This window comes from Sminthopsis crassicaudata, chromosome 5, assembly GCF_048593235.1.
Source record: "Sminthopsis crassicaudata isolate SCR6 chromosome 5, ASM4859323v1, whole genome shotgun sequence".
Taxonomy (NCBI): domain Eukaryota; kingdom Metazoa; phylum Chordata; class Mammalia; order Dasyuromorphia; family Dasyuridae; genus Sminthopsis; species Sminthopsis crassicaudata.
The window spans coordinates 162933296-162956163 of NC_133621.1; the positions used below are offsets into that span (position 1 = coordinate 162933296).

General features: G+C 33.6%; 1 protein-coding gene across 2 annotated transcripts in view; it reads right to left on the minus strand.

Annotated features, from left to right (window-relative positions):
• The window catches only part of CDC123 (cell division cycle 123), a 108380-nt gene that overhangs the window by 30858 nt on the left and 54654 nt on the right, over positions 1 to 22868 (minus strand). For both annotated transcript variants that reach the window (XM_074268636.1, XM_074268637.1), the window contains 3 exons: positions 12615 to 12710; positions 9003 to 9109; positions 941 to 989 (listed from right to left, as the gene is read on the minus strand). In XM_074268636.1, the coding sequence (XP_074124737.1) occupies positions 941 to 989; positions 9003 to 9109; positions 12615 to 12710 (252 nt within the window). The remainder of the gene's footprint in view (positions 1 to 940; positions 990 to 9002; positions 9110 to 12614; positions 12711 to 22868) is intronic.

Consider the following 22868-nt stretch of genomic DNA (forward strand, 5'->3'; position numbering starts at 1 on the left):
AAGTGCAGTGATATAACACTGCACCTGGTGTCAGGAAGATTTGAGTTTAAATCCAGGTTCAGACTCTTACTAGCTATATGAATGTGGGCAAGTCTGCCCACTTCTGCCTGTCTCAGTTTCCTCATCTGTGAAATGGAGATAATAATAGCACCTCACTTCCAAGGTTACCACAAGGAATAAATGAGAATATTTATAAAGTACATCTCATGTACCACACTATGGCACCTAGTAGATATTATATAAATGCTAGTTATCATTATTATTATTATTATTATTATTATTTCAATTTTGATGTTCCAACAAGATACTGCCATATTTCTGCCCAAGCTTAAGAATAAAATATGCTAGCAAAATCTTAACAATGCAATGACCTATTAAAATCTGGAAGATGAAAGAAGAAATTAGTAAAAAATGAAAAATAACTTTTATCATCAGAGCCATTATCATTCAGTAGGTGCTTAATGGCCTAATAAATAATTATACAGTTTTGAACTATATGCCTTAATTGCCCAATCCAATAAGACATGCTAAAATAAAAACTTTTATTAGTTAAAAGCTTTGTTCACGAAGTTGAAGTTATTAGTATAATTAATATTTAAAAAATACTAGTAAACCTGTAAAATATTAGTATCTATACCTTATTAATGTACTTATTTGATTACAATCAAATTCTTTTATCATGATTTCAGAAGAAAGATTCAGAGTGATAAATCTGAGGTGTCACACTGACACAGATACTGTTTTATGTAACAGTGAGTAGAATAATACACATGAAGAAGTAGAATTCTAAGTTCTCATTTCTTTAAAAAAAAAAAAAAGGCATTAAATTTTACTTTGATGCTGAAATCACTTCCAACAAATTCAATTCAATAAACATTTTTTTCATTATTTACCAAGTACCAGACACTGGTATATCAAGAAAAAGGAAGGCTTTCCTTACCTCATATTCCATACAAGGGTCTGGGGAATCATCAGTACAGTGAATAAACCTTTAAAAGAAAAGTATTTCTACTTTATTTTGCTTGCTGCCACTTTATATAAGCTGACATACTAAATTTATCAATTAAGAGAGTAATATTTTGTTGAAATATTAATAAAATAACCAGAAATCTGATTGGACACATAACTATTAAAAAATTTATCATTGCATATCATCTATTATTTTTTTAAAGCAAACATTTATTTATATATATTTTATTATCTCAACTATGTTGTAATTTTCTTTAGGAGGTAAACTTACTCAGTAATAATTGTAATGAGAACAAGGAGTTGTTTCCTATGATAGTACACAGGGAATCAAAGGATCTTAAGATCTGTAAAGAACTATAAGATCATATAATTTAAGTTCATACCCAGTATAGAAATTATCTTTTTAGTATCTCAAAAGAGTCATTAATCTCTGCCAAACAAATTTTAGTGATCAAAACTTACAATATTCCATTTTAGGATAGGAGTAATTCTTGGAAGCATCTTACTTTCTTAGAAGTATATATACCTCCTTCAAGATCTGGATGTTTCAGTGACCTACAATCTCATTATGTATGAGCAAACAGGGTGATGTGTTAACCAAAAAACTGTTATTATGTGAGGCTGATATTATGAGAAAGCTGAAGTCTTCACCTCATCTGTAAAACTATGTTTGGTTCTGGGTGCAACAGTTTAAAAAAGGAAATTGAAAAAAATTAGAATTTACAAAGGAAGGCAACCAGTAAAGTCTTCAGTCTGTGTCATATGAGATAAAGTGAAGGAAGTAGGGCAGATCAGCATGGAGAAGAGAAGATTCAAAAGGAAAATGACAGCTGTCTTCAAATACCTAAATGGCTGAAGTGTGGAAGGATTTTCCTCATTCTGTTTAATCCCAGAGGGCAGAATTAGAAGCAAATCATAAAAATTTTTATCAGCTATGTCCAAAGAATTATAAAACCACACATTCTCTCCAACCTAGCAATACCAATATTAATGTATTCAAAGAGAGATTAAAAACAAAAAGAAAAAAGACCTATTTGTACAAAAGTATTTGTAGCAGCTCTTATCTGGGTGGCAAAGAATTGGAAATTGAGGAGATGCCCTTCAACTAGGGAATGGCTGAACAATTTATACTATGTGACTGTAATGGAATACTATTGTGCTATAAGAAATAAGCAGATGTTCTCAGAAAAACCTTGAAAAACTTACATGAGCTGAGGCAAAGTGAAATTTACTATATACATAGTAACAGTACTATTGTAAGAAGATCAATTGTGAATGACTTAGCTATTCTCACCAATACAATGATATTAAAAAACGTCTAGTGGTGGGTTGCCTCTCTTTGAAGGTCTTCAGGCAGACTTTCAAGTGGTTACTTGGGAGACACTGTAATAGACATCCTTTCACATATGGGTTAAACCAAAGATCTAATGCAAGAAGAAATCAAGGCATAGATTTATAAATTTTTCCTCTAAACTTGGAAAATTCCACATAATATCCTTAGTATAAAGGTTTTCTTTTCTTTTTTTTTTTAAATTGTTTGTTCTTCTATTTGTTTACCTAAGCAACACAGGCATTCCCTGGCAGAGAAGGAAATTATTTCCCTGTAAAGTTTCCCACCTGTGTGGGACAATTTTATCCAAAATTAAACTCTCAAGGGAGTCTTAAAGTATAGAACAAAAGCTTTATTAGAACCTCGTGACGGCCGGGCCATCATCCAGACTCCAAGCAAAAAAGATGTGTTTGGAACCAGGAGAGAGCCGCCCCCCCAGTGCTCACTTGCAACTTTTATACAAGGTACCCCAAGAAAAAAAAACCCAGACCCACCCTCAGTACCCCTCATATACATTCTGATTGGCTATATAGGTTGTGTTCTCTGATTAGGAACTGGAATGTTGACAGGTTATAAATTTTCTTTCCCCCCCTCACCACATGATTTTCAAGAAACTGAAATTTAGGCTTATAGGTTTAATCTACTTTAATCCATGGTTATGAGAGATCTTCACTTCAGCTATTTGCACTCACACCTAAATGCTTCTCTCTGGTACTTTCAAGGCTTGGTTTGGTAAATCATAATTAATTAGTAAGCATTTAATAAATTCCTACTTTGTGCCAAGGCACCATGTTAAAGCACACAGAAGGTAAGCCTGTAAAGCACAGCCTTAAAGTTCACCTATTGGCTAGGTGAACCTGAGCAAGAAACATAACCTTTTTCAATAATCTAAGCCATTCTCTAAGAGAAGATGCTAGAATTCTCTATTTATCCCTACTACATGCCAGCTATTGTGCTAGTTACTGCACATATAAGGGCAGACAAGAAACCATTCCTGCCCTCAAGGAGCTTATACTCCTTGCAGGAGACAAAAAGATACAAAGTAACTGGGGAAAGCATGCTGGATGATGAGGAAAGTGGCCAACAGAATTTTTTCCCCCCTTAGCCAAAAAATACATTTATTTAGAAGAGGTTATAGACAAAATAGGCACCAAGAGTGGTAAATATGAAACAGATTTGAGACAGCAATAGGGTTACCACAGAAAGGGATTTGGAAGAAACCATTAAAGGAATATGCCATGAGATATGAGTAAGCCATTGACTAGCAGGTTAAAGCCACTGAAGAGTTTAACAGACTAACCTTACTAAAGAAAAAAGACACTATTAAAGGAAAGCTTCTATGAAGAGGGAAAGAGAAAGGACCTCATAGTAGACTTAGCCCAGAAGCCTTGAAGGACATCAGGGATTCTAAGCAACAAATGTGAGGAAATATATTGCAGATGTGGAGAAGCACATCTTTTTGCATGCAAAGGCATGGAAATGGAAGGTCTGCTATACATGAAGAGCAGCAAGAAGATCAATTCAGCTCCTATAGGGCAGGGTATCTGAAGAAGTATAATGTACATTGAAACTGGAAAGGACTTGAAATACCAATTGAAGTAAATGATAATAGAACTTTTAGGTTAATAAATCTTCGTTTTTAATTGTAAACAAAACAATGTTTCCACAGGTCATAAGTTTCCAATATTTTGGACTATTTTGGAACGCATAGGTTATCAGCGGCAGAAAAATCCAAAGGGAATAAACCATACATGCAACAGGTTGTTATTAAATAAAGACCTTTCCAAAATGGTCCTTCTGGTTCATCAAAAGAAAATAAGTTTTTAACAATGTTTATATTACACTCGGTATTTTACTGGCTAAATATTATTTAATTCTGTTGATATTTTGTTCACACAAAAAAGAAAGTCTATCAGAAATTACAATACTTCTAGCATAATTTTCCTGAAAGATAAAATAAAATGCCTTGTAAAGTAAGGTGAATTAATTACATCTGGATTAATTATTGAACATAAAAAACTAGTATAAGGTTTTTAAAAATGCAATGGCAATGGAAAAAAAAAATCCAATAAATCTATGCTCAACTCTTAACTAAGCCAAGGGAAATTAACAAAGTAGGAAGAGTTCAATTTCTACTTCTATAAGCTAAGATTATAAAATTCAGCTTTGGTCTCAGAAAGGCAAGGAAAAGCTTTAAATATAAATTCCAGAAAAGTCTAAAAGCCACATAATAATAAGAACCTGAGCAGCCATCCTTAAGGCTTGCTATGTGTTATCTTTGAAAGCAGCATTACAACAAATGAACTTCCATAATTGCTTTGATTCATTTTGTTCCCCAGAAAGACTAGTATATAACTTCCAATGAAAAAAGATCAATATTCTTTTCAAAAAAGAAATTTATTTATTTCATTTGAAGACATCTGCCAATTTTGACATACAAATATAAATTAATAACAAATATTCAATAAATATTTACATTATCATTAGGTTATACGCTCAATGCTAAAATATACAATTTAAGGGCAAAAAAGCAGAAATACTGAGGAAGTCTCCAAAGCCTAGCATAAGGACTTAAAGCTATTTGGTATTTAATAAATGCATTTTGAATTGAATGTAAATTTTTAGTTGTTAAGAAAAAGGCCAACAAATGCTGTTTTCAAATAAGAAATGACTTAAAATCATAAGATTCAATAGTTTTAAAAGTCTAGAAAATCCTTTTTCCAAATTATAAACTCAAGGTTCTTGGCAAGATAATTGTATTTAATCTAGCCTGTTATTAACTCTCCAAAAAAGTAACAAAACTATGATTAGATAATGTTACATAATATATAGAATAAAAGCAAATATTAAAAGGATCCTTAGATACAAATATAGTAAACCTACAATTCAACACATTAGAAATATAAAGCTCACAATACTCAATCCATTTGAAAACAGGACAAAAAATTGAGAAGTAGGAGAATAGTCTGTTTTCAATTAAAAAAAGGACTATGAAATTCTATGAAAAATTGTCAGCAAATGCTTTTCTGAATATATTAGAAATTCCCCAACACTCTAGAATTTAGAGAAACATGGTAGGTGCTCATGATTTTTAGCAACAAGATTTTGACCAAAAGCACAGAAGAGGTATACATTATCAGTCAATACTCATTTACTACAAGGCACTCACAAATCCTTTCCTCCTTTCTTTTATTTCTACCTGGCTGATTTCACCAAAATGCTTTCTCAACTTAAACAAGTCTAAGCCTTGTGGCTTTGTGGCTTGCCTTGTGCCTTCATTAGAAGGTATTAATCATTGATGCCCAGAGATTCCTCAGTGGTATTCAAGAAGATGTATGATTCACACTTGCAAAGTCAAACAGAATTAAACAGACATCAAAAAATACTTCAAGGATCCAATTACAGTGAAAACACTAACAATATTCTATGGGTAGACATTCTTTGCTGAGAAATTTTCTTACCACATAAAAAACAACTTTATAATATGTAGCATTTTGCAATTTTTCCTTAAAGAAGAGGAATAAGCACTGGGAACAGCAGTCAATCAATTAGAATCACATCTGGGACCTGAACTCTCACTTTCAAGATATCAGAATCCCACCTTTTAAATTATGTAAATCATTTAGTTTTTCAATTCTGTTCTCTTCATCCCTATCACTAAAGCACTCAACTATACCAATGCCTAGTTAATATTTGCAAAATATTTTAAAGTTGAAAAATACTAATTATGATTATAGTTTTAATAAACAACTTATAATCAATTAATATATAGGTTCTTGATTATCATATCATAACGAAACATCTCCTTATTACTTAATAGAGCAAATAATAGAATTCTGTGTACTAAAATAACCTGTTAGCCATATTATTGATCATTTTTAATATGTATTTTCACAGTAACATATCTTATGGAAATTAATACAATCATAACCTCTTAACCACATTATTGAGCATTTTAAATAATTATGTATTTTCATAGTAACATATCTTATGGAAATTAAGACAATTATAACCTATTAGCCACGTTATTGAGCATTTTTAGTAAGTACGTATTTTCATAGTAACATATTTTATGAAAATTAAGACAATTATTTATCAGTAAGCTTCTTGCCATATGACTTACAGCTGGTTTAAAAATGCAGTTAAAATACAGTTTTCAATATCCTGCACAAGGTATCATAAGCACTGAAACAGTGAGACATGGATTGCACTTTAAGAGAAATTTCTAAAAATCATTTCCCTCAGGGTCACCACTGAAATATGGTGCTAAGCATATATACATATACATACATATATACATATATATATATACACACACACACATATATATAAAATTTTGTACCACAAACTTAAAACAAATGTTGCTTACTAGAATCAAAGTACTGAAGGCATCATCAATATCTATTTCTGTTATTTAAAAACAATTAGTAGCAGAGAATAACTAGGTAGCTAGCCTTACAAAACCTGAACTATGTACTTGCCATAGCCAACTCCTAATCATTTATGACAGCTGACATTCTATATGTAAATATCCATATAATTTATAGTTTCAGGTTTAACAACTGATTTCACTTCCTCTCCCTTCTAATTCTACCACAATAGCAATTGAAATACATACATACATATATGTATATATATATATATATATATATATATGATATATAGTCAAAAAAGAGATGAAGATGCAATTGTAGTACTTAATATATTTAATATAATATCGATCACTTAATCTTGGATAATCAATAATGGCTATACTTTGTTTGCAAAGGAGGAAAGAAGGTATTCTAGATGAGGAAATGGAAGCTCACAGAAGAACTAAATGAGTTGCCCATGGTCACATATCTAATAAATGTCAGGGGCAAAAATTAAACCCAAGTTTCCCTTGACTATAAGTTTAATGCTCTGTCTCCATTCAAATTACAGGTACTAAAAAAGTAACAGTTAAAGAACAATTCCAACAATTCATTTAAAGGCCAATTGAAGAGTTAAGATGTCATTTAAGCATTACAAAGAATTACCAAATCAAGATTTTTTTTTTTATAGTGAACATATTTCCTGGAATAAAAATGCTGCTTTATCAGATTTAAAGCAAAAGCTATAAAATTCTTAAGAAAAATCATATAAACATAAATATAATGTTAAAAGAACCAAATGTCAAAAATACATACACCTCTATGTTCAGCCAAACTGACTTACTTACTGGTTCCTAAACTAAGCATGTCATCTCCCTCCTCCAGGCTCTTTGCCACTCAATGACTACAATTCACCCCTTCTTCCCTTTCAATTCCAAGATTCTTTGGATTCTTTCAAAACTCGGTTCATGTGTTATCTCTTTTAGGAAGCCTTTCATGATTCTCTTCCTTCTCTTAGTATAACCCCTTTCTCAAAGTATTACATATATACATATCTGTTTACATGCTATATACTCCTAGTAAAACATATGGTTTTTAGTGGTAGACAGTTTTCCCAACATTTTTGTAGCTCCAGCACTCAGCATAGTTTCTTGCACATAGCAGATACTTTAGTACTTGTTGGATCAGATGAAATACATTAGGAGCACTAACAGAAGTAAAATTCCCTTATGAAAAATATCATAGCCTATTGCTACAATGGTTTTTCTTAAAATGAATACATTTCTAAAAAAATAAAACACCCATGATACAAGTCCCAAAGATGAAACATAGCTGTTGAGGTTTTATGGAGTGAATCAGCAAAAGAAATCAGGCACTTTTAATTGAGTAGGCAGAAAAGTGAGGTATACACATATCTAGCTCCATTTTTCTCTCTCCCATGTGCTCCAAGACTGGGATTGTTTGGTACTTTATGTACATAGGGTTAGCTAAATTTTACTCAAGACTTGGAGAGATTAAAGGGAACTAGAGAATAACTGCAATATGAAGGTAGGACAAACGTGTCAAGAGCTCAACACAGCAATTACCTCAATCTTTATAATACAAATAGGGCAAAATCAGGATTCTTAACTATAGACTGTTCCAAAGCAACCACAGAAAATCTTTAGTATACAGGAATATTAGCTGCATGTATTTAATCTAAACAAGAACAACAATGCATGATTTTAAAAGACTATCCATGAGACATGTAAGTGTCTGGCTTTAGATCGAGAAGACCTAGATTCAAGTTCCATTTCTTGAGTATGTGACCCAGGATAAGTCACTTAACTATTCAGATTAAATACTGAAAAGACAGTATAATCTTACTTTAGTAGAGGTAGATGGGCAGACAGTCAATAAGATCAAGAACTTACTTAGTGGGTCAAGCCCCATGCTGTCTTTAGACAAAAGACAAGCAAAAAAGAGTTTTCTTATGTAGGAATTCTCTACACTAAGGGCACTTCTCAGGACTTCTCCATCCTGCCCTGCAGAGTGACTTCCCTTTTCCCCACACATCTCAGTTTTCACCTTTCTTTTGTGTATTGTCTTGTCCATTAGATCATAAGCTTCTTGACTTGTTTTTTTTTCCCTTTCTTGGTATATCCAGTGTATAGTATAGTATGGCACATAGTAGGCATTAAAAATGTTTAGATTGACATCGATGAAATTATAAGTTTAGTATATCTCTTTCTCAAGGCAGATAAGATAGCTTTATTACATATAGAACTGTTATTTGTAAAAGTAGGACTTACTGTAATAGGATTTCACCTGAAGAATAATAAGGCATGTGTTAGAACCACAACCCTACTTACGGTTGAGTAAAGTCATGAGTAATAAAATCAGAACTCTTGAAAAGTAGAAAGATGTCACTGAGGGTTTTACACTTCAGAGAACTATTCATGGCTATCCAGTAGGCATCCTAGAAAATCAAACACATTTAGTACAAATTTCTGTTAGTTGCTATAAATAAAACTCAAGCCTATACCCAATCATCAATATATATCACACTTCAAAATGAAGAAAGTTAAGATCACTAAACTAGATGGCAGATTTTAGTCATTGCTTTCTTAATTAATTTCAATATTTCTAAAGAACTGAATTGCAGCAATTATCTCTAGAAAGCTTTTTCTAGGTATTAAGATATGCTAATAAGGAGGCCTTTCAACGAAAATTATGTCACAAAAACATTTTAGAAAACCTCAGCAAATGTGACCTAAACACTCCCACTGTTAGGTCATTTAGGTTGTTTTTAAAATAAAAAGAGAGCACATTAAATCCCAGGGGATCTAAATGAGTTGCAGAAGATGGGCTGTCAAACTCCAAGTGTCCCTCCCTCCAAAGGAAAGAGAATTCTTTATATTCTCTTTTATCCCTATGTAACAGTGGCTAAAATACTTGGAGCAAGAATTATAACATTTAGGATACCAGTTCTAATTGCTCCATAGAAGCAAATGGAACAATCTAAGGTACAAAGAATGCTCCATTTGGACCTCAGAAATCCATAAATGTCTACTGGACATGTTCAGGAAAAAATAACAGAATAGACATAAAGCTAGCAAAACAATCTAAAAATTAAAGACCATTAGATTATCAAGGTTCTGCAAAAATGTTTGTGGCAGCCCTTTTTGTAGTGACTAGAAACTGGATGCCCCATCAATTGGAGAATGGCTGAATAAATTGTGATATATGAATGTTATAGAATATTATTGTTTTTAAGAAATGACCCACAGGATGATTTCAGAGAGGCCTGGAGAGACTTACATGAACTGGTAAGAGAAATTAGGAGAATGAGGGGATCATTATACACAGCAACATCAAGATTATATGATGATCAATTCTGATGGACATGGCTCTCTTCAACAATGAGATAATTCAAACCAGTCCCAATTGTTCAGTGAAGAAGAAAGCCATATACACCTAGAGAGAGGCCTATGGGAACTGAGTGTGGACTACAAATAGCATTTTCACGCTTTCTGTTGATGTTTGCTTGCATTTTGTTTTCCTTCACAGGTGTTTTTTTCTCTAGATTCAATTTTCTTGTGCAGCAAGATAACTGTGTGTGTGTGTGTGTGTGTGTGTGTGTGTATGATTTAACATATATTTTAACATATTTAACATGTATTGGACTACCTGCCACCTAGTGGAGGGGGCGTGGGGGTTAATGTTGAAAAATTAGCCATGTATATGTTTTGTAAATAAAAAGCTTTAATAAAAATGGAAAAAAAAAAAAAAAGATTATCAAGGTGCTGAGTCTTAATACATAGCAAATATTTATTTTGGAAAGGAGAATTACAAAAAATAATCAGTTTCCAAATATAATCAACTCTCAACTTTCTGTACTACCTGAAGTATTACTATAGATAAATGAAAACACTATCAGATAACCTTTCAACTCTGGTACACCTTTCTCACCTTGTCAGATGTAGGTGACTGCAAAGGCCTGATAGTTGGTTTCTCCACCTTTCAAGTCTCTCCCTATTTCAGTTCATCCTCTACTTGGCTACCAAAGTGATCTTCCCAAAGGCAAGTCTGACTATAGGTACACCATTTAAGAAATTCCAGTAGATCATTAGCACCTAAGGATCAAATATAAAATCTGATATTTGGCATTAAAAGCCCTTCATGACCTGGTCTTTCCCCTATCTTTCTAGTCTTTTTACACTCCACACACAACAATCCATCTCCTGCCTCTGGCCAATATCGCTAGCTTCTGGTTTAAAAAGAACCTCCTTCAAGCCCCAGATAAAATCCCAGTTTCTGCAAGAAGCTTCTCCCTCCCTTTTAATTCTAGTGACTTCACTGTGCTAATATTTTCTGATTGCACATAATTTGCTTATGCATGTTTCCCAATGTGTCGATTCATCCTAACTCACTTTCATAACCAATAAGTTATCAAACCATTAATTCTGTTTCTACAACATCTGACTTCCATCACCACAATACAGGCTCATAATTCTACCCACTTAACATAACTGCAAAAGTCACCTATTTCTACTTTTAACCTCATACTTCCATATACTTCATGTCACTGCTAGAATAATTTCACTTATATTGTAATATTTCAGTTTCCCTGAATTACTATGCTATACCCTGAATAAAATATTGTGGCTACCCTCTTTCCTTGCCCCACTGGGACGGAAAGAATTGGGGCCTCAAAACTCTGGCTACGCTCACATTCCCAAGAAGTCATAAAACTCCAGATGGCTTATCTCAAATGCTTGGGTATCACTCATTATTATTGCCCTAGACTTGCTTCCTAATCTCCATCTGTCAGAACTGAATTATAACCTTTCCTGAAATTTCCACTCACCCAGTGGTCTGCCTACCATTAACTTTATTTCCCTGATAGCTGGAGCCCTATAAAAGTCTCTGGAATTAATTGCTGGATGCTGGATGCTTTGAGACAAGAGTCCTATTCAGCTGGCTGGCTGTGGCTAGTCCAAATTCTCCACTATTAAAATATTAAAAACTCTAATCTCTGTCTTGTCTCAGTTTCTCTGGCATTACAATATAAATATTTACATATTATGAAGCACATCTATAAACATGGAATGAAGTATATATTTCTAGACAATGTCAATGTGTTGATTTGTCAATTTGCTTTAACTGTAGTTTATTATAAGGGAAAATTTTATTAGGATGAGGACAATGGGGAATGGAAGTCATTATAAAGTGACCAAAATGTCTAGATTTGTTTTTTTAAAGAAACAAAAAACCTTTAATTAATAAAGAAATACGATTGTCTTTTTACAGTCAGGAAAAAATGGCCAGAGCAGCCTAATTTCCCAACATCATGGAAAAACCAAAGGTGATGCAGAATTGACACTGCAAAGCTTCACATTCCTAAGGCAATTGCCTACTAAGTCAATCAGAGTGCAAGGCACTTTTTTCCCCCCAACAAATTCTATTTTTAATGAGTTTTAATTAATAAACAAGCCTGCTCACATTAAAAAAAAAAAAAAAAATCCATTCATAAACTTTTATAACTACAATGACAATCTGCTTAAGTCTTAAGAATTATTAAAAGAAAACTCACTCTTTAAATTCCTTTCTTCCTAAGATCTGTGATATTTTAATTCTATTGTTTTCAAGGAAAAACATATCCCGATACAATGAACTAGATGGCTAAGGATTTAAAAAGGGCAGAAACTATTCTTATGAATTCCAACATAGTTTGAAAACAAAATTTGAAACTCTTTCTTGGCAGAACTTATGCTATATAATATATGATGGACTCAAAGCAATATGAAACCCCAAACAAATGAAAAGGGAAAAAAAAAAAAAGATATTAAACAGAGAAATGATCATAAGTACCTAGAGTTAGAAAGCTGATAGACCAAAGTAGCAAAATGGCAGGAGTTGGGAGATGGAAGATAATAAAATAAGGAATGTTAAACAATGAAAACCAAAATCTATAGTCTTACCCTTGGTGCACTCCAGTTAAGTTTTGGAAATACACTACCCCCCAGGGAATTAATGGCTTCTTGAACTTTAATGTCAAACTCAGGAAACTCTGGTGCCTAAAGAAAAAGAATAAATTTGCCATGTCATTCACATTAAATCTATAAGAAGTATTAAGAGTAAGGTAATAACAGATATTAAAAAGGGAATTTAAAACACTTGATTATCAATTTTAATTAAACTAAATAAAATCAATGATGAAGATACACTCTGGAATAAGAGAAAGAAGATTAGAAACACTTAGCAAAATACTGATGGAAAAAAAATCAACATGCAATATTTAATTCAAAGCAAAAAAAAAAAAACTTATTAGAAATCTTTGAATTGAGAAAAAAAGACTTTGCTACCTCTTAACAAATTTGTTTATATGTACATCCAAAATTCTTTTTTTAAAAATGGGAAATGATTTATGTAATACCACATATGTTTCAAAGGGCTGGGGAAAGCTAGCCATCAGAATGTTCAAAACCACTCAAATAAAACCCTACATTTGAGGAAAAAAATCCACACCTTGGATAAATTCCAAAAGACTTTATAAAAATGAGTAATAAAAGATGCGTTAGTATGGTATTTAAACACTGCTATTTTCAGAAGAGATTTTTATAAACAAAAATCAAAAATAGCACCTTAGTCAAAAGCTAAAATGTTCTTTGGCTATTTGCTTTTAAAATACATACTTTACATGCTCAAGAGATTATAAAATATTCTAAGGTTTCACCTCAATTAAACATGTGCTTCAAACACCTTAAGAACATTAAGTTGACGGATGCTACTGCTGCACCTTGTATTTATATTTTATGTCAGCAACAAAGGGGGCTATATGGAAATCAACTCGTAAAACAGTAAATAGGCCATTAAAAAAAAATGATGGAAGTGAGGGATAGGGGAAGGGAAGACACATGATTTAAGGCAGAAGGTCCACAGAAATAACCATACAATTTGCTTGCTTTACAATTGCTGCCCCCTTGTGGAAAACTGTTTTTTCTCGTTTACCAAAAAAACTAAATATATATAAATATATATATATATATATATTTTTTTTTTTAATTCATCATGGAATTCAAAAGTATTTTAAAAATACATAATCAGATATGAAACCAAACATCTAATTACTCATTTTGTGCTTGGCTGTTATGATCCTCCCAAAATTTAATTTCAATAAATTTTCAACAAAATTTAAAAGTAAACTAACTGTAGGAAGCAGTAATAAGGAGCAAAGAAATATATTAAAAGAATTAATGGCTAGAGAAACTAAAATATTTATCACACACACAGAAACAGATTTTAAGAAAGATGACTCATGACTAGATAAGAGAGCAATTAGAAAGTTAATACAGATGTCTTTCCTTCTGTTTCTACTATTCTTGATCATTAGACCACAGCAGCATCTTTTTCTTTCTCTACAGTCTTTATGTTCAGTGCTGAAAAGGACCTTAGAAGCTATCTAATACAATCCTTCTCTTTATAACATACCCAACAGGTCACCATGAATTTTTTCTTACGGATTTCTAGTGAAGGGAAACCAAAGACTCAACTTTTAGTTTATAGACTATTCCTTCTGCCCAGGTACTTTAAATTAGATTCCTGACTTTTATACCTACCATTCATGCTCAACACCTATATTTTAAAAAATTTTTTAAATTACTTCTATATGTCAAAATAATTTCATTTATTTATTAGCAAATCAAGAAGGGATGAGTTTCTAGAATGATCTATATTAATATTAAGTCCATAATTCATTTGTGACACCTCAAAGTTATATGTGATTCTTGTACTTTAAAAAACCAAGGCAGGTTCTGGAAGTCAACATGGAAGAGTAAAAACAGAGACTTACCTAAGCTCTCCCAAATAACTTTAAATAACTCCTCAAAATGCCTTTCCAGGGCAGAACTGACAAAAGGATAGAGTAGAAAAATTTTTCATCCAAAGACAACTCAAGCTTGGCAAGAAAGGTCTGTTGCACCATGGTGAGAGTGGAGTACAGTCCAACTAAGGAGGTATTGGGGGCATTTGAATCAGCAGTGGCAGCTTCCAGATCTCTCAGCCCACAGACCACAGACAGCAGTTGGACAACTGGTTAGAAAGTGATTACAGGGGACCCTTTGCATTGCCTACATGCAATTCTGGGTCATGGTTCCAGAGTGAAAAGGAACAGTAAAGTACACTAAAATATTCAGCCCCAAGCAAAGAGGAACCTTGATCACAGTTTTAGGATAAAAAAGAATGCTTATGATTTCTCAGAGCTCACTGAAAAAAAGAAATCCTTAAAAATTATAACTGGGCAAGTGAAAGGTAATGAATTCATGAGACATCAAGAAACAACAAGAGAAAAGCAAAAGATTGAAAAAAAAAAAAAAAGAAGAAGAAATAGATGGAAATGTTTTATATATTATAACATCACATATATATTATATGCATATAATATATATGTATACATATATACTATAACATTATATACTGTCACATCAAGGAGAGAAGTGGGAAGGGAGGGGGGAAGAGAATTTGGAACTCAAAATGTTAAAAAACAAATATTAAAAATTGTTTTTACATATAACTGAAAAAATCCCAAAATAATGTTCTACATTTCTCTAATAGAGATATAACTATTATTTGTTATTAACTATATTACACAAAAGTAATACACATATGGAATTTTAAACAATGTATACAAAAAAACAATAACTTTTCCTCCTCTGATCATAGCAAACCAGAAAAGTCCAGGTCTTATGAACAGGATTCTCTGGTTGCTTCAGGAAGTTCTTAAATAAGATCACTGGTCTTGAATATAGAAAGAAAAACTACTTAGTTTAATATGTTCATTCTATCCCATAAGACGCAGCGTAAAACAGTAGACAGAGGAGTGGTCTAATAGCCAGGACAAGCACCAATAAGTCCTACTTCTGGGCCATACAGGTTGTGTGACTCTGGAGCTAACTTAACCACTCAGTGTATCTTGCAGCTCTCTAGATCTTCACCTTGCAGACAATGTGTCAAGCCTGTACTGGTAGTTTCCTCACCTGAAAATTCCCTATATCAAGGAAATGAAATCACAAATGCATTCCTTGTCCTTTATTTTACATATAAGAGACAAGCCCCCAAATCACAAAGGTGGTAATTGACACAACTAGAATCCTAATCCATATGTTCTTCCAACTTCTCCTGCAATTGTATAAGCCTCTCTTCATACCTCATAAGCAAACCAGAATCTAAAAATCTTATCAAGCCATACAAAAAGTCAGTTACCCATGGGTTTCTAATTATCAGGAAATTTTTAATTACTACTAAATACACTTCTACACCTGTGTGATACAAGTATAAGACTGGCAAAGCCAAATCCATGTGGACTATAGGGAGATGGAAATGTTCTCTTCCTGAGAAATGCATCTAGAATGCTTTTTTAAAAAAAAAAGCCAAATATTTTATCTATAAAATTTATCTATAAAAACTACTATTAGCTTTGGGAAATTTATTATGAAGATAAAACGATGATCAGAATGAATATCCAAAGACTCTCTAAGAATTGTAAAGCCCTAGGCAGAAAACTGAAAGATCTGAGAACAGAGGTAATGTTTTCATCATTAGTAATGATTGAAAGGATGTACTCTGGACAAGAAAGATGGTTTTGACAATTAAATTGCTGACGAAGATGATGTTCAGATTAAAGGATTTGGCTTTTTTGGACTTTTCTTGGATTAAGGCACCAATATAATGAGCTTATATAGAGAGAGGCAAATTTTATCTGACAAGATAATAATGTGGCCTGGTCACTAACTGCTTTAATCTAGAAGACTTTAAAATGGATTGGGGGTGGGAGAGAGAGGAAAAAAGAAATTATGTCCAAATGCAAATTTTCTAAACAACACAAATAGCTTTGATAGACTTCTAGACCCTGCAAAGAATGATAAATATGAAGAAACAAAAGCAATGATGGTGTTCAGTAATTCACCAGAAAAAAATAACTAAAAAGAACATCATGGACACTCAGATGTTTTGTACGTAAATGAACACTGTGAAACCAAGATCCCAACACAAGGAACCTTTTTTTGTATCTCCAGCATCTAAAATGGTGCCGGGCATACAGCAGGGTATTTAAAAAATAAAATCAAAACAACTTTTTAACTGTCAAGTGAGACTTGCAAGGATGACTCTCAAAATTAGAATATGGCAATGAAGGAACATTATTCATGTATTGATTCATGGTGCTAATGTTTCCTCTCCTTTTTCTTGTTTTCATTTTTTTGTCTTTAATACTCTTGGGTTTATAGAATGGCTCTCTGGGAGAGGAAGGGAGAAAAGATAATGTAGAAAATGTGACATAAAAAACATTGGACTTCAATAAAAACTATTTTAAAAAAAAGAAAAAGAAAAGAAAAACAACTTTTAAAAAAATTATAGACAAAAGAATAAACAAAATCATAGTCTACACTAAAGATGGTGATGCATGCCTAAAATCCCTTGAGGCTGGTCATGCATTTGAATTCAATAATTTTGAGCTTCAGTAGGACCACAAAATATATGGGAATACCTGAACTAGGTCTTGAAGCAGTATGGTAAGCATTTGAGAGCAGAGGACTGCCAAGATGTTTAAGGAGGGTCAATCAGCCCAGGCCAAAAATAATGCATCCAAGCTTTCATACCAATAAGCAAGAGGACCAGTCCACTAATGACCACTGCACTTGCAGCTTAGATGAGACAGCATGACTGAGATTAAAAAACAAAAACAAAAGCCAGGAACATATGTCAAAAAGATATGTGCTGTGTAAAAATGTAAACCTGAGGGAGAAAAACATTTGGATAAGAAAAAAAGAGAAAAGAAACAAATGGTATCACAATGATATTACAGATACAGTGACCAGATGTAATAAATAAATAAGAAGTTTAAATGTATGCTTATTTAAAATAAATTAGAGGGCAGCTAGATGGCACAGTAGAAAGAACACTGGCTCTAGAGTCAGGAAAAGTTAAGTTCAAATGCAACCTTGCAAATTTACATAAAGTGAGAACTGTCTGTACTTTTATTCATTTTACATATAAAAAGTATATGATATAATCAAGTGATTTGTGCTCTTAAAATTTGTAAAAACCCATGGTGGAGGGTAGCAGGGTGATTAGAAAGAAAAGATTCTTATGAAAGGAAATGAGATATTAATGTGTTAACAAAGTTTTAACAAATAGTGATTGCTTTACAAAGTCTGAACACCTCTCTCTGATGAGTCAGAAGGGACAGCTCCATTAATTAGGCTCAAAATGGGCCACATTTCAGGGCCTTTAAGTAGTTTGCCTTGGAAGAAGTTCTTGTGAGTGTAAGACAGAAGCTTAAAGGAAAGAAGGTTTCCCTTCCCTGAACACTTCTCTCCACATAACATCTAGTAGAACACATCTACTTTCAAGAGTTACTCACCTGAATGAGCCATTCTATCCAGGAACTACATAGTAATTCAAGAGAATATAAGGCAAGATTGAGAGCAAGACCTCTTCTGAGAACAGAAAAGAGAGCTAGCTACATATTTAAGAGAATTCAAGAGCTGCTAACTGAAATTCATGCTGGAGAGGGAAGACCCTAGGAATCTATGGAATAACCTTTTCAGAAAATAAGCTGCATATAGAATGACCTCTATAAGGATCCCACAGAAAGAGAAAAAGGGTTCCCAAGCCCCCTGCAACTCCAAAAGTATGAGCTATTTTGGTCATAACCCCTACATGTGTTCCTCCATTACTCTATTACTGGGTACTCTCTTCCCACAGACACTAGATTTGTTTATGGAAGAATTTACCAGTTTATGAAGAAAATGTTTTGTATTTACCATTCCTATTATGCCATCTTAGTAAATATACTAGCTAAGAATTAAGGGTGTCTCTCAGCTGATTACTGATGGGATGCATAGGAACAGAGCCTCCTGAGCTATAGTATTAAAAGTGAAAATCCCACAAGATATCCTTAGAATCTAGAGTTCTAAAAGTTCTAAAGAGTGTCACTCTTTAGAAACCCAACTAGAAAACGAGAGTGAAACTAGGGGAATAGCCTTGGAAGGATGGCACACATAAAACATTAACATAATTACCTATGTTTACTTTGTCAGAAAGACTCCTGCTTGGTATATCAATCAATCAATAAGCATTATTAAGTATTTATCACATGCTAAGCACTGTGCCAAGTGTTAAAGCTGCAAAGACAAATCTTCAAGGAGCTAACCTTCCATCCTAGAAACAACATGAAGACAGATACAGCTATACCTCAAGAATTTATCAAATAAATATCAAACATAACATACTCTTGGGAGAGCACTAAGAGCATGTACTTTATAGGGCCAAATGTACCAAAGACATCATATTGCATATGTAACCACAAAAGTTTCAAGTGATTGCACTTAAGATTTTAAACAGAGCCATGTAGCTGCTCAACTACCTAGCCAGAAAGAGAGTGCAATTCACTTTAGATCCCTCTGAGGAGGATATATATGGGGATACAGAATTTTACTGAAGACTGATTTTTCAATCAAAACAAGTGGGCCTCCCAAGTAGTTCTTTATTCTATTTATTATTTATTTGTTATTTTCTTCCCTGAAGTCAATTCATGAGATAAAAACACACAAAGATATGGTATTAGGCATTAATCTATGAAAGTCTTACCCACTGTAACACAAGATAAATCCATTAGTCTGTACTACTTATGAAAAATAATGTGGATAAGGTTAAGATAAACTGTTAAATTCATCAAACATATCTTCAGCATCCAATATCCAATGAAATACTTTTAAATATTTCAACAAATCAGTGATAGGCACTGAATGAGTTAAAAAGCTGAGAAACATGTTTTGTGATTTGGGGATTCTTCAATATACCAAGGTCACCCCTTTAAAGGGGGCCATAAGTATATGTTACTGGCCTATTATATGTCTCAGGAACTCATAGGAGCATACAATTAGAACTAAAAAGGAAACTAAATATCATTTAGCCTAATTTTTCTATTTGGCAGATAAGGAAGCTGAGTCACAGAGAAATTATTATTTTCTCCAAAATCAAGCAAATAGTAAGAAGCAGGATATGAACTCAAGCCCTCTGAACTCCAAATTCACTGTTCACGTCAGGTCTGAAAGGTTCCACCAATTAAGGGGTGCTAATGCTTAAATGTCCATTTAAAGAGAGGGTGTCCTGGACAGCCATCTCTCTCTTTTCCACCCATGACATTCCTTTGACTTCTATAACACATTCCTTGCCTCATTCTGGCAAGATCAATTAACTCTGGTCCTCATACTTCATCAGTACCTTTTGCCCTCTAACTAGAGGGCAAGTTCTCTATTTAAGGTTTAAGGGCAGCCATGTCAACATCTCTTCCCCCTTTATTTACTATTTGATTGAAATCCTTTGACTTCTCTACTACACCTCCATACCCATGTGCCTTTTCCCTCCACCAGTTTTGAGTCTGTTTTTTATTTTTTTGTTTTGTTTTGCTTCATTATACTGTAAGCTCCTTGAGAGCAGGGACTCCTTTTCACATGTTTTACCCCCCACAATAGATGATTTATAAACATTTATTAATATGCATATGTTAGAGGAAAAGGCAGATCAATTCATGATGAAGGATCATACCATAGGTGCAGACTATCTTAAAAGACAGAATTTATGAAGCTCTAAAAGTCATCCTCAAACTTTTTAAATAGGGGGCCAGTTTACTGTCCCTCAGACTGTTGGAGGGCCGGACTATGGTAAAAACAAAAACTCACACTCTGTCTCCGCTCCTCAGCCCATTTGCCATAACCAGGTGGGCCGCATAAATGTCTTCAGCAGGCCGAATCTGGCCCGAGGGCCCTAGTTTGAGAACCCCTGCTCTAAAAGATATCAGGGTTTAATATAAACTGAATGGCAGGAGCTGGTATTTACATAGACTTTATGAGCTTGGAATACCACTTCTCACTGATTATCTTTTCATGTCCACATCTAATTGGATATTCCCTAAAGTTCAATTTAGCAAGTATCATCACCACAAACAACTTGTCTAGAAAGCTGAGTGTCAGGAAAAGAATAAAAAAATTCTGAAGGGTTTTGGAATTTAAAAGTTCTGTGATCATGACAATTTTTCTAAAGAGAACCAATTGCATGATAGGAGAGATGGAATGTGGGATAAATCTCTTCTGACAATTATTCTACAGAATTATAAATGCATATGGCTTTAGTAAGCTTCCCATCCTCGTAGCTATAAATAGGAAAGTATTCTGATGACTCTGTCCTTTAGAGTAACAAACAGGCAAAAAGGTCAAATATTTTACTCTAATTTTTGGTCATACTTGCCATCCACATAGATTAGGTTGGGCGTGGCTGATGCTCTAGATTATATTGACCCTTGGAATGAATTATAGGATCATAGATTTAGAACTGGAAGCGGCATTAGAGGTTATCTAGTACCACTACCTTTCTTTTAAATAATATTTTCATATACATATTTATTTAAATGTTTCCTAATTACATGTAAAACTATTTTAACATTCATTTTTTAGGATTTCAAGTTCCAAATTCTCTCCCTCCTTTCTCCCTGCATCTCTTGAGAAGGCAAACAATATTATATCAATTCGGAATAGAAGGGAGTACAAGGGATAATGTTATAAAAAATTACCTATGCATATGTACTGTCAAAAAATGTTATAATTATAAAATTAATAATAAAAAAAAAGTATGATTCAATCTGCACTCAGACTTCCATCAATTATTTTTTTTTGTAGGTGGGTCCTTTGGACTTGTCTTAGTCGAAGCAACCAAGTCTTTCCCAGTTACTTATGCTACCATTTCTTATAACAGTAGTATTCCATCACAATCATAAACTATAACTTCTTTAGCTATTCTTCCCTTGATGGACCTCCCTTCAATTTCCATTTCTTCGCCACCACAAAATGATCTACTATAAATATTTTTGCTTCAATAGGTTCTTTTTTCCTTTTTATTGCTCTCTTTGGGATTCAATGTTGTTGGAATCAAAGGTATGTACTTATAAATTATTCGTGTACCCTTGCATGCTTGTTTTATAGCCCTTTGAACATGATTTCAAATTGCTATCCATAATGGTTGGAATAGTTTACAACTCCACCAACAATGGGTAGTGTATCTTTTAAATGACATTTTTACTGATAAAATTCCATTTCTTTTTGTCATTGCACCATTTGAGAGTGCCAAAGACTTGGTTGGTTAAAACTCTCTTTTCTGAATATTCACTTTTTGTGGCTCTTGAAGAGTATAGACGCTTTGATACCAGTTCACTCATGGCAGTTAGTATATGACATGACAAATATACTGGGCTCCTTCTCCTTAAGATTGTTCCCCCTTGTTGATAAGGACTAGAAACAGTATTGTGCTTGATCGAGGAAACATTGCTATTCTTGGTTATTGGGCCAAGGCTCTCTTCATTGGGACTAAGAGGGGAAGTAATTGTTAAGGTGATAGCTATTAGGTTCTTACTTGGGTTTACAATTTGGAATAACTAGGTCCAGATTTGCCTAAGATGTGCTAATCGTTATCTCAAATGTTGTTTAAAGATACTCAGAAGTTTGAGATACAGACAATGAAATCTGATAAAGAATCCCAGCTGTAATGTTCTGTTGTCTCCAAAGACTGCTGATCTCTCTCTGGGAAGAGATCTGCTGTCTCAACTCAATCTCTCGGCCAGATTCTTCTTCCTGTAGGGATCTGCCAACTCTGACCTAGAGTAGACTCCTCCTCCAGAGTGCCGCCCTCTTTTATGCTCCCAGAGAATGGGTGTGGGATAACACGAGGGCTTGTGGGAAGATTACTTCTACCAATGAACTTGCTCCTTTTAAACATTAAGCTCCTCCCCAGAAGTTCAAAGGGGTAAAACTCCCCTTAAAGGCCAGAACTAGAGAACTGTTAAGTACCTAGGCAGCACTTACTAAGAACCTATCATCTCATTATCTCATTAGCACTTAGTAAGAATCTAACAGATAGCAATGGTTTAATTCACCTGGCACATGCTACCTCCTGTTCATCTCCTGGGGTGCTTCACTGTTTTAACTAATATTAGTTATAGATTTGTAGTTTATCTTTCCTTCTTGAAGAGGACCATGACATCAGGAAGGTGATGCCATGCCATGCAAGTGAATTGGATTTAAGTGAGGGAGGCTTGTGCAAGGTCACCTGTCTCATTTTCCCCTCTAGACCTAGCTGGTCCACTGGCCAGAAATAGATCAGGATGACTGGAGATAGCCCTTCCC